Raw genomic sequence first — 13,545 nt, 5'->3', positions numbered from 1 at the left:
TGATATTTTCGTGATGTTTCAACCCTTATAAAGCACCCCTCATATAAAAATTGATCAAAAAATGAAAAAATTCAATTTTTTAGCTACTAATCAGATGTAAAAGTATAAAACGATCAAAATTTCACCTTGTAGGGCATAGCAGTCACTAGAAATGATATTTTCGTGATGTTTCAACCCTTATAAAGCACCCCTCATATAAAAATTGACCAAAAATACGAAAAAATTCAACATTTTCCCTACTGATCAGATGTAAAAGTATAAAACGATCAAAATTTCACCTTGTAGGGCATAGCAGTCACTAGAAATGATGTTTTCGTGATGTTTCAACCCTTATAAAGCACCCCTCATATAAAAATTGACCAAAAATACGAAAAAATTCAACATTTTCCCTACTGATCAGATGTAAAAGTATAAAACGATCAAAATTTCACCTTGTAGGGCATAGCAGTCACTAGAAATGATATTTTCGTGATGTTTCAACCCTTATAAAGCAACCCTCATATAAAAATTGACCAAAAATACGAAAAAATTCAACATTTTCCCTACTGATCAGATGTAAAAGTATAAAACGATCAAAATTTCACCTTGTAGGGCATAGCAGTCACTAGAAATGATGTTTTCGTGATGTTTTAACCCTTATAAAGCACCCCTCATATAAAAATTGACCAAAAATACGAAAAAATTCAACATTTTCCCTACTGATCAGATGTAAAAGTATAAAACGATCAAAATTTCACCTTGTAGGGCATAGCAGTCACTAGAAATGATGTTTTCGTGATGTTTTAACCCTTATAAAGCACCCCTCATATAAAAATTGACCAAAAATACGAAAAAATTCAACATTTTCCCTACTGATCAGATGTAAAAGTATAAAACGATCAAAATTTCACCTTGTAGGGCATAGCAGTCACTAGAAATGATGTTTTCGTGATGTTTCAACCCTTATAAAGCACCCCTCATATAAAAATTGACCAAAAATACGAAAAAATTCAATTTTTTCCCTACTGATCAGATGTAAAAGTATAAAACGATCAAAATTTCACCTTGTAGGGCATAGCAGTCACTGGAAATGATGTTTCCGTGATGTTTCAACCCTTATTAACCACCCCTCATATAAAAATTGACCAAAAATACGAAAAAATTCAATTTTTTCCCTACTAATCAGATGTAAAAGTATAAAACGATCAAAATTTCACCTTGTAGGGCATAGCAGTCACTAGAAATGATATTTTCGTGATGTTTCAACCCTTATAAAGCAACCCTCATATAAAAATTGACCAAAAATACGAAAAAATTCAACATTTTCCCTACTGATCAGATGTAAAAGTATAAAACGATCAAAATTTCACCTTGTAGGGCATAGCAGTCACTAGAAATGATGTTTTCGTGATGTTTTAACCCTTATAAAGCACCCCTCATATAAAAATTGACCAAAAATACGAAAAAATTCAACATTTTCCCTACTGATCAGATGTAAAAGTATAAAACGATCAAAATTTCACCTTGTAGGGCATAGCAGTCACTAGAAATGATGTTTTCGTGATGTTTCAACCCTTATAAAGCACCCCTCATATAAAAATTGACCAAAAATACGAAAAAATTCAATTTTTTCCCTACTAATCAGATGTAAAAGTATAAAACGATCAAAATTTCACCTTGTAGGGCATAGCAGTCACTAGAAATGATATTTTCGTGATGTTTCAACCCTTATTAACCACCTCTCATATAAAAATTGACCAAAAATACGAAAAAATTCAATTTTTTCCCTACTGATCAGATGTAAAAGTATAAAACGATCAAAATTTCACCTTGTAGGGCATAGCAGTCACTAGAAATGATATTTTCGTGATGTTTCAACCCTTATTAACCACCTCTCATATAAAAATTGACCAAAAATACGAAAAAATTCAACATTTTCCCTACTGATCAGATGTAAAAGTATAAAACGATCAAAATTTCACCTTGTAGGGCATAGCAGTCACTAGAAATGATGTTTTCGTGATGTTTTAACCCTTATAAAGCACCCCTCATATAAAAATTGACCAAAAATACGAAAAAATTCAACATTTTCCCTACTGATCAGATGTAAAAGTATAAAACGATCAAAATTTCACCTTGTAGGGCATAGCAGTCACTAGAAATGATGTTTTCGTGATGTTTCAACCCTTATAAAGCACCCCTCATATAAAAATTGACCAAAAATACGAAAAAATTCAATTTTTTCCCTACTAATCAGATGTAAAAGTATAAAACGATCAAAATTTCACCTTGTAGGGCATAGCAGTCACTAGAAATGATATTTTCGTGATGTTTCAACCCTTATTAACCACCTCTCATATAAAAATTGACCAAAAATACGAAAAAATTCAATTTTTTCCCTACTGATCAGATGTAAAAGTATAAAACGATCAAAATTTCACCTTGTAGGGCATAGCAGTCACTAGAAATGATATTTTCGTGATGTTTCAACCCTTATTAACCACCTCTCATATAAAAATTGACCAAAAATACGAAAAAATTCAACATTTTCCCTACTGATCAGATGTAAAAGTATAAAACGATCAAAATTTCACCTTGTAGGGCATAGCAGTCACTAGAAATGATGTTTTCGTGATGTTTCAACCCTTATAAAGCACCCCTCATATAAAAATTGACCAAAAATACGAAAAAATTCAACATTTTCCCTACTGATCAGATGTAAAAGTATAAAACGATCAAAATTTCACCTTGTAGGGCATAGCAGTCACTAGAAATGATGTTTTCGTGATGTTTCAACCCTTATAAAGCACCCCTCATATAAAAATTGACCAAAAATACGAAAAAATTCAACATTTTCCCTACTGATCAGATGTAAAAGTATAAAACGATCAAAATTTCACCTTGTAGGGCATAGCAGTCACTAGAAATGATGTTTTCGTGATGTTTCAACCCTTATAAAGCACCTCTCATATAAAAATTGACCAAAAATACGAAAAAATTCAACATTTTCCCTACTGATCAGATGTAAAAGTATAAAACGATCAAAATTTCACCTTGTAGGGCATAGCAGTCACTAGAAATGATGTTTTCGTGATGTTTTAACCCTTATAAAGCACCCCTCATATAAAAATTGACCAAAAATACGAAAAAATTCAACATTTTCCCTACTGATCAGATGTAAAAGTATAAAACGATCAAAATTTCACCTTGTAGGGCATAGCAGTCACTAGAAATGATGTTTCCGTGATGTTTCAACCCTTATAAAGCACCCCTCATATAAAAATTGACCAAAAATACGAAAAAATTCAACATTTTCCCTACTGATCAGATGTAAAAGTATAAAACGATCAAAATTTCACCTTGTAGGGCATAGCAGTCACTAGAAATGATGTTTTCGTGATGTTTCAACCCTTATAAAGCAACCCTCATATAAAAATTGACCAAAAATACGAAAAAATTCAATTTTTTCCCTACTAATCAGATGTAAAAGTATAAAACGATCATAATTACACATTACAGGGCGTGATAATCAATAAAAATCATGTTTCCGAGATGTTTCAACCCTTATAAAGCACCCCTAATGTAATAACTGACTGAAAAAAAATATTTTTTTTGTTTTTGTCAGATTTAAAAGTATAAAATGACAATATTTTACATTAGATGCTATAAAAAAAAATTTAAATAGACATAACCTCAAAATACAGGCCATAATGGTCACCAAAACCCCCACTACCCCCAAAACAACGGCAAAAACTGTCGGTTTTTTATTTTCGTTAAAAATACTTTTCAACGGAACGAAATTTTCAAGCCGAAATTATTAATTTTCAATCCCCGCACAACTCGAAAAATATTCAATTCCGGTTAGTTCCATTTCACCCTCGTAACACCTGTCGGCCAGTTTTGTACCTGTAACTAACGCTATACAAAGTTCGTTCTCCCCACAAACTCACATTTGAAAAGAGAGCAAAAACGTCCTTTGTCCCCAACCGCCCCTCACCCCAATTCGAAAGGTGTCTGACAACTACGGATAGATTTGACAACGTGGCAACAATGTAAATACGTTAAAGATTAGTGCAAAGCATTGGAAACGATATTCGGATAATGGGAATCGATAATCGGGGACAATTATATATTTAAATTGATAAATCGATGACGTACTTACGAAATTTTCCAAAGATCCTCACCTGCAACAAAAAATTAAACATTAGACAACATAAATGAGAGATTTGAATACGTTTCGGCCTCTCCCGAGAGGTTTTCCGGCCGCAAAACTCCGAGAAATTCCTAACCAAAAACACCACCCTGTATACATGAAAATTTTCAGGTTGTATCTAATGAAAAATACCTTAAACATCGTAATTAATTAAAATTCCGACGAAATCTTTAAATTCCATAAATTTTCCAGTCGCCAAACGTCATTTATAATTAAATCGATTATACAGGGGGTATTCTACGTATTGGTGGATTTTTATATATTTTTTATCGGTCTAATATGAGTTTAAAAGACATTTCACGACCCCCGTATGAATATTGAACTTGTTTCGACTTGTTAATAGTTCCCGAGGTACTGAATTCTTTTTTCGGACCCTCGTATAAAAAAATCCGAATTTATACACGCGTCTTTTGAAGGTTATTCAATAGTAACAGCGCCATCTATGTGTCAGCCTACGTTTACCATTAAAAACGTCAATGTCAAATTGACATCAACGTTGCCACAACTAAAAACGTAGCAACCCTCGTATTCATTTTTGCTTACGTCATCGTCTATCGTGAAAAGTGTATGCTAAATTAACTTTCGTGTTATCTACCACGAAATATTGATATTTGTGTATGATGTATGAACTTTTTAATCACACCCCGTATACTCAGTTTAAATTCAATATCGGAACTTATATACTCGATATGAAAAATGATTTTTTCGTATCAGTTGGGGTATGCTCGATATATTTCGACAAAGAAATCCGACGGTGTTCCAGTGAAAAAATAACTTTTCAAATAAGACTTTGAACTTACTACCTGACAGTAAAACCGACGAGGAGGTGGTCGACCCTGGGGTTGGCCTTCGTTCTATAGACGGAAGTTATAAGAAATTTTTAACAAAATCCCATGTATTTGATCAATTTATTTTGCTATTATGTTATTTTTTGTTAGATAATTTATTCTGGTTTATTTTTTTTTATCAAAATAGCTCAAATTCGAGTGAATCAAACGAAATTGTTTTCAAAATAACAAAAATAGTTTGACTTAAATGGCTGCCACTTTTTTTGACACATCGAAATGTCATGAAATTTGACATATCGACTTTGGGAAATTTTTATACGTCGTTAATAAATATTAACTGTCTAATTTCATTTTATATTCGTTATACTATAGAAATATTTCATTTAATTCAATTATTTATCGATATTTACTGCAAAAAAATGAGATAACTAAAAAATTCGTAACCGAATATGTAATTTTAAAGTATATTCGACGCCTACGACATTATCGGTATATTATAACATAATTTCCTACAAAGTCTTTTCTATATTTTTTTCGACTTGTACCAAATGATTTTTCAGCCACTAAATATCTTCAGAAGGGCTCTGACCCCTCCTAGCCCCCTCCCGTAACGTTTTAACAACAACGAACCAACGACAGGTCGATCGTCGACCCCTAGGGTAGACCCATGCATCCAACTGAATTCTCTACGTAATGTTTCAGACTAAACAAATGAAATATTGTCGCGACCGATTGTGGACCGACTGCGTGAAACGAGATAAGACATAGACCTACGGGGACTGGTTCATAATTTATAAGATTAATTTAGACAGTAGTTTTTTTCTTCTTCTCTTTTGAATTTGTACATAAAAAAAAGTTGTTTCGTTGTATCAAAGAAGATATTCAGCACGCTTCAGTGGACTGTGAACTGTTTTTATTTGTTCGTACGAATAATTTTTCGTATAAAAACGAAAATGTGTAAAAAAAAAACAATAAATGTACCATCAAGTTTTGTAGTTAATAATAATAATAGAAAAAAAAAAAAATACGTATTTGGTTGTATGAACATAACGGATCTTGTTTACAAAACTTTTACAAGAATTTCACATTGGAGCATTAGTTTGTGCGAAAGACCGTTTTTAGGTCAGCACTTCTTCAAACGCCTGTTCAATGAGAGAGGTCAGCAAACTTAACAGCCGGTTGATACGTGAGCAGTGTCTACACGTCTAATCATACCTAATACAGTTATAATAAAAATATAAATACAATTTTCGTTCATTTTATTACCGAAATATTTAATAAAAAGCGCAGTAGTTATACAATCAGCTGGTAAACAATAGAAAATTCTTTTTTTGTTTTTATTCGGCCTTTACCTTGATAGTATTCAACCATTAAAGATACAGACTTATTAGAACAATTACAAGATTTCAATTTGGCAACACTGTTTCTACAACAACCGATTTGACAGTACTCAGCCATATTTAATTCAGTTTGGCTTGGGAAGTCACACTGATAAGGTTGATGCCGCACGTTTTCAAATTGGTATTATACGATTTTTGTAGTACACATTATGGTCCTTATAAAGGTGAGTACAACTATTGAGAGATTATGTGAACTGAAAATGGCGTATTTATTCAGAACGTGATAATTTTTATACAGTAAAAATTAAAATTTGTTTATAAAAATATTTGTACGTGTGGAAGTTAAGCAATGGTGAAAAAATTGTATACAATATTATTATTGACCTTAATCCAATACACGTTTATAAATCTAACGACACTTTTTGTGATTATGTTGTAAAATAAAAGAAATGAATCGACTAAAAACAATTTAGGTTAGTAGGTTTTAAATGAGCTACGTAATAAATGCTGACTGGAAATAATTTCGATTAATTAAACCATTTAACTCAAAAAACTGTTAATTAAAATATAGGTTAAGTCAACTATGAAACAAAAACTTCACAGGTAACAGTTTATAATAACTAGTGACTAGAACGACAAGGCCGCGAAAAAAGAAGAATCACATTAAACTAATATTGATATAAACATCTAGTAATTGGGATAATTGTTATATTGTCAAGGAAATTAAATTTAAAAAAAAAAAAAAACGGTAACGCAGGTCGTAATCAATTATTATTTTGAAGCGATTGAAATCGCATGACTTTGGGAATGAGGACGCCGCACATGAAATCAACGACGTCGGCGGCAACAGCGTTCACCGATCACCACACTTCCATCAGATCGTTCTGCCCGACCCGCGCCGTTCTCGCTCGAGGCTGCACACAAGGTAAAAGTTGGCGGCGTTGCCAAATCTATTTATAGTGTTATTTACTGTTGAGGACAGGTTACATTATTATACGGTTTCTAAAATGTTGCTCAATAGACGGCGAGGCGGTCATAAAAAAGATCCATTTAAATGTATATTTTTCAACTTTCTATGCGATTCAACAAATTTTTTTACTTATTTTCATGGTTGGAATTTGTAAAAAATTTATTTATAATAAAAACTTTTTCGTCGCTGTTAATCGATTTTATATTAAATTTTGACCGATTTGGGATTAATTTGAATATAAAATTGAGGCATTTAAATAATTTCAATTGATATTATTTAGATGATACTTGATATAAAAACAACTTGGCAACCCCGCACATTTGACTTATGACGTTGCGATCTGTTAAAAAATTGGAGGAGGAATCGAAAATAAAACAAATTTTTATAAACATCTTTCCCAAGATATTCTCCTCAAAATGTAAATATTTATACCGGAAATAAAAACTCTCGGAACATTAATAATACAAAAAAAAAATGTAGAATTCTTTCGATTAACAAATAGGATAATTGATTTGTTACAAAACAGCTTGCGATAACCTTTTCTCGTTTCTTATCGTTAATGTCGTTGAATTTTTATGTTATTCTCGTTTAAATTACTACTAATTATTTTATGTTATTGTTTTTGACCTGCGCGTCATGTACTATTGGCAACGTCTAAACCATTCATAGATCGTTCTATCGGAAGTATTTCGTAACACCAACGCCAGCGTCTGGAATACGTAGGTGTAATAGATTTCACCCATACTGGTCCCGATTATTATAAAAATAAACTGAACTTCCGGAATTCGACATCACTTGTTGAAAAAGTTTACCAAATATTCCGAGTTTTTATTTGTTTATATAGTTTTTTGACAGTTGATAATCGACGATTCTTCTTTTTTAACTTTTTAATATCGATTGAAATTAAGTTGACTTTTAAATGAATTGTACAAAATCTCGACGATAATATTGTTGAAATTTTCATATTTTTCTCGTTTAAATTCAACATTTGTAATATATCGAATTAATTTATTCCTAATAATGATTTCAAGTTTACATGTGTCACTATGCTATTATTTTGACTAGCGCATTATATGACGATTCTTCTTTTTTAACTTTTGTATATTGATTGGAACATAGATAAATGATGGTTCGATTGAGATACCTAGTTTGTTGACTTATTAATGATTGATACAAGATCTCGACGTTATTAAAGAAGATTTTTAATAGACATTAATTTATTATTTAATGAAAGGGATGTTAATTTAAAACCGGAAACAGTTAAAAGTAATTAAACGTGAAATCAGTGTCAATATTTATTTAATTGATATAACGATATTAGTATGATATGACATATATACAATAGTTTCGTTTTCTGTATATATATATATATATATAAATATACACTAAGTTTATTTGATCATTACTTATAAATTTACTAGTTCAAATTCTCGACGCACAAGCGAGCGTCTACAAATAAACCCAGTGTATTGTTATTGTTTAAAAATATATCCAAGCATACTTTCACAAACAATTTTTCCGTCATTACGTTCGTTAGCGTACGCGTGGGAAATTCCAAAAATACACCAACTGCATTGGCATGACAAAAGGTAAAATGCGCAAGCGCAAAAAATTAAAACAGTACCTGTTTATAGAAAGGCGTTAGTACGCTGTTGTTTAAATACGACAAGTGTTAATTACAGTCAAATATTTATAAGCATCCTATTCATCTTTGCGAACGTCCATATTTTATATAAACACGTCTATTTATAACGTATTTTATTCGAACGAAGTAAAACGGGGTTAACGGCTTATTTGTCTCACGGCTAAAGCGAAAGCCGTGTATACTTATCACAAATCCAATATTTTAATTTAGTAACCTGCTTTGCTTGTATACAATATGCAAGTAATGATAAATAACATCAAATACAATAAAATAAATACATCTGGCAACAGCACATCGAATTCTACATGATTTGATGGTTCTATAATAAATAACCATAACCATAGATAAAAATAAAAAAGAAGAAGTATAAAACTGTCACTTATTTAGCTGACATTAATTACTAAATTTATTAATTTATTTACTATTTGTGAAAAATCTCGATTATTTTCAAAACGACTTGTGTGATTCTTATAGATTTTCGTTTGTTGTAATATATGGTTATTATAGTACTTACATCGTTGCCAGAAGTTCTGAAAGTATTATAAACTTTTGTTTTCGATATTGATATATTAAGATATATCGATATTGGGAATATTTACATGATTTTAACTTACATATGCAAGTGTAGCTATAACTTTAGTGGCAATTAGGTATAGAACACATTAATTTCGATTATATTTCGTTACAAATTCGTATTAAACATCGAGTTGTGCTACAGTGAAATGTTAAAAAAAAAAACTAAGTGGAAGCCATATTTTTTACGGGCAATCTAAGCCAGGTATGAGAATAATTCAGAAATCAGATTTACCTTAAAAAAAATGTATAATTAATCCTTATAATCCTATCCAAGTGAAAAATCCCGACGGTAATCCAAAAAATTGCCACACTAGTTTCGCAATCACTGAGCACTTTTTTTATCACGCACTGTACATAGTTTACACTTAATGGTAGCGTCGATAAAAGTAATCTATCGGAAACTTGCGAAAACCCTCAACACGTCGCAAATCGCACAAAACCAAACCAAACGGTACTTATACCGAAAATAACATACGAACTACGTGGCAAAGAAACAAAAATAGCAATTGAATGAATACGATTTAAACGACAAAACACAATCGCGCGATTATCGCTATGTAAACATTTTTCTATGGCACTCTAACACTACTACACAAAGTAGGCATAAATAAATCCACTTTGATCGGCATCCACCGCCAATAACCCACTTGCACTACTACAGGTCGCTCAAACGATCGAACCGTTGATCAATAAAAATACCGATCACTGAGTTGGTTTTCTTTGTCGCGAAATTATTAGACAAACGTCGCGACAATGCAAATAAAAAATTGACAGGCGCGGTTCGAAAATTCGACAAATTACGCGTCCTACTCGGTTACCACAACTCGAATGAGAGCGGTGCGGCGGGAAAGGAAAAGCACAACGCAGAATTATAGAGTGGGAGAAGTGCCCGCTCGTTGTCCTCCTCATCGGCTTCTTGCACGGTTGCCACGTTTCAAAAACTTCCATCATCCGAAGACTTTTACCTACGATATAATACCTGAAATATTTAACTACTTCAGCATGCTCAATTTAATACCTCACTTTATTTCTTATCTAGTATTCGATAAAAAAAAAAGTTATTCACCATATAATTTGAATTTGAAACATATACAAGGTTGATAAAAAACATTGAAATAATGAAATGTTTTGGCGGTCATTTTGCTATCATTGAAGAGAGTATGTTGGGGTTTGATAAAAGATTTATCATTAAATTGAAGTTTCAATGGAAAAAAAATAGTATTTATTAGTATTCTTATCTATTATTTAATAGTATGCATGCGTTTTTTAATATAAAAATCATCAAATCCTTCTTATTATGTGATACATAATTAAAATGAAATGTAATTTTCTTAATATCATGTCAAATATTCACATTAATCTTATGTATAGTTTCGAACACATGCTTTCGTAGAATTCGTATTTTATATTCAGTTAATCAAGTATTTTGTATCTAGGACATGGCAATAATAGTATGTGGCATGTTTTCAAATTTGACATAAAACTTACCGAAGTACGTTCCAATTGATTCTTTGCGTGCCAGGCTCATGAGCGTCAAACTTATTGATGTTTAATAAATTGCAAAGTAACTAATTTGGATTTAGATGTAATTAAATATTCAATACAAAGTTCAAAAAATAGTAAACATATTTTGAACAGAATAATAACGCGTTCTCTATTCTCCGGGGCTCCAGGTCGATTCTGCGCATTCTCAATTACATCTCAAACTGTTTGAATGGAAAAATTCGAATTTGCAACTTTGATTCTATGTTGAAACATTAATTGTCAATTAGTTTTAATTAAAATAGAAAAAACAGTACCTAGTATATGTTTATAACCTTCCCACTTTCCCTATTTTCTTTCAGTTGATCGAGAAATTAGAAAAAAAAGATAATTAGTAATAAATTTCGTATTCTACATGTAATATTTTTATTTTTTAGTTATTTTCGTTTCGCAAAAACTTGTTGACTCACTGTAATAATCAACTTTTCGGTGAAATTCATTCAACGGATCATTAATCCTCACTTATTTAAGAGTAAAGGTTAGTTAAAGAAACACAAGTAATAATTACGTTTATTTAAAAATATAAAATAATTACAACTTAAAATCTAGATTATATAAGTGTTCCCTCTGTTCCTATTATTGATAATATAATTCAATATTCATCCCATCATGAATTTCGTCTATAAATAAATTAAGGAAAAACGTTTTTAATTGTTTTCGACAAATTGTATTGCTAAAAAACATTTTTGTATTAAAACACGAATTTTCATTATAATTTTAATACTTTTATTGAAAAATCTGACAAAAAATGTAGTTTTTGTTAAAAAAGGATACAATCTTGCAGTTGAATGTGGTCTTTAAAAGTAGTATACCATTTCTTTAAAATTATTTTATCCCATCGTGTTCCAGTTTGCGCCGCAATAAGTTTCTTCAGATCTCCAACTGTATCGTCGGGGTTACATTTAACCCTTACCTTTTTACCCAAACGGTCGTTGCAAGTTATTTCTATCATATTTATTAGATAATAAAGTTTCTAATTTGTTATTTTCTAATTTGTGTGTTAGACTAATGTTAACCTATTTTGCTTGACATATGTCAATCGCTTCTTCTTTTTAATTTATTTGTAGCTGTCACAGATATTGTATAACAGCACAAAATTATCTTAAAACCTTGTTAGAAAATTTATAGAACTTTGAATGTTTAGAAGATAAACGTTTATAACTTTATAGCTTTGAATATATAATCATTTTATAATGTAATGGCTTAGCTATTGTAGCTATATGACAATCAAGACCATTTTATTGGTAGGTCAAATTATCGTAGTATAATCCATAAATGAGAAGAAGAAAGTTAGTAGAGGATTATCTAAAATGTTATTTTTCATTAAACGAAAAAATTTCTTTATACATTTTAAGGAGAAACTTTTATTACAGGTTACGTTAGGACATTTTTAAATAAATATTTACTCAATTTGTTAATTATTTCAGAACTTAGTACACTTATCAACTGATAATAACGTGGATATAAAAGAAAAAAGACAACAATTAATGTCTCGTGGATTACCTAAGCAAAAACCTATAACAGGAGTTAAAAATATAATCCTCGTGTCATCCGGTAAAGGAGGTGTCGGTAAAAGCACAACATCAGGTAACAATTTAAACTAATCAATTTACGGTTAATTAACATTTATTATTAGTTAATATAGCAACGTTTTTAAAACATATAAATCCCAATAAAGGAATCGGTCTTTTGGATACAGATGTATTCGGTCCTTCTATACCTTTAATGATGAATTTAAATGATCAACCGTTTATAAACAAAGACAATCTAATGGAACCCCTCGTAAATTACGGAGTTAAATGGTAATATTTACATTAAACTTCACCCCTACAAACAATTTTTTTAGTATGTCCATGGGTTTCCTCGTAGGTAAAGAAGCGCCTGTAATATGGAGGGGTCTTATGGTAATGCAAGCATTAGAAAAATTGATTAGACAAGTCCATTGGGGTACTTTGGAGTATTTAATAGTAGACACACCACCTGGAACTGGAGATACACTTCTAAGTCTTGTACAGAACTTACCCATAACAGGTATAATTATCATTTAAATATTAATAATCTCTACTAGGTATTTTAATATAGGTGTTGTTCTGGTGACTACACCCCAAACGGCTGCATTGGAAGTAACAAAAAGAGGAGCCGGTTTATTTAAAAAACTGAACGTACCTATAATAGGTATAGTCGAAAATATGAATTATATAAAATGTACTGCTTGTTTTAAAAATATCGATCTGTTTGGGAAAGGTACCACGAAATTAGCACATGAGCTAAGTTGTACTATATTAGCTAGTCTTCCTTTAGATCTGGGTATATCTTCAAGTACCAATGAAGGAATTCCAATAGTTGCGAGTGATAAAGAAAGTGACGTTAGCAAACTTTATGAAATTATAGCACGTTGTATCATCAAGTTTGTCGAAAATAAATAAGTAAATTATGATAATATGGAATTTATTTAACAAAAAAACACTTTTTTCATTATCACATCCAATGCC

At 31.0% G+C, this 13,545-nt stretch overlaps 3 protein-coding genes across 4 annotated transcripts in view; 1 reads left to right on the top strand and 2 right to left on the bottom strand.

Moving 5' to 3' along the window:
- LOC130450477 (uncharacterized) overlaps window positions 1–11,329 on the bottom strand; it is a 76,390-nt gene extending 65,061 nt beyond the window's left edge. Inside the window, exon 1 of the mRNA XM_056788873.1 lies at window positions 9,744–11,329. The gene's annotated coding sequence lies outside the window, so the exon portion shown is untranslated. The remainder of the gene's footprint in view (window positions 1–9,743) is intronic.
- LOC130450479 (iron-sulfur protein NUBPL) overlaps window positions 1–13,484 on the top strand; it is a 78,536-nt gene extending 65,052 nt beyond the window's left edge. Inside the window, exons 1-6 of one of the 2 annotated variants that reach the window (XM_056788874.1) lie at window positions 11,491–11,531; window positions 12,302–12,426; window positions 12,481–12,640; window positions 12,690–12,855; window positions 12,900–13,084; window positions 13,136–13,484. In XM_056788874.1, coding sequence (XP_056644852.1) covers window positions 12,364–12,426; window positions 12,481–12,640; window positions 12,690–12,855; window positions 12,900–13,084; window positions 13,136–13,479 — 918 coding nt within the window. In that variant the 5' untranslated portion in view covers window positions 11,491–11,531; window positions 12,302–12,363 and the 3' untranslated portion in view covers window positions 13,480–13,484. Of the gene's footprint in view, window positions 1–11,490; window positions 11,532–12,301; window positions 12,427–12,480; window positions 12,641–12,689; window positions 12,856–12,899; window positions 13,085–13,135 lie in introns of those variants that run through there. The other variant, XM_056788875.1, reaches the window with a different exon arrangement.
- Window positions 11,552–12,112, bottom strand: LOC130450480 (ubiquitin-like protein 5). The gene is made up of 2 exons (XM_056788876.1): window positions 11,828–12,112; window positions 11,552–11,673 (listed from the first exon to the last, which is right to left on the bottom strand). The coding sequence occupies exons 1-2, from the start codon at window positions 12,003–12,005 to the stop codon at window positions 11,630–11,632; spliced, it is 222 nt and encodes a 73-aa protein (XP_056644854.1). The 5' UTR covers window positions 12,006–12,112; the 3' UTR covers window positions 11,552–11,629.
- Window positions 13,485–13,545: the final 61 nt, after the last annotated feature.

Source organism: Diorhabda sublineata, chromosome 11 (genome assembly GCF_026230105.1).
Source record: "Diorhabda sublineata isolate icDioSubl1.1 chromosome 11, icDioSubl1.1, whole genome shotgun sequence".
Classification (NCBI taxonomy): domain Eukaryota; kingdom Metazoa; phylum Arthropoda; class Insecta; order Coleoptera; family Chrysomelidae; genus Diorhabda; species Diorhabda sublineata.
Note: the sequence above shows the minus strand (reverse complement) of the source record. Positions and strands in the feature narration are given on the sequence as shown.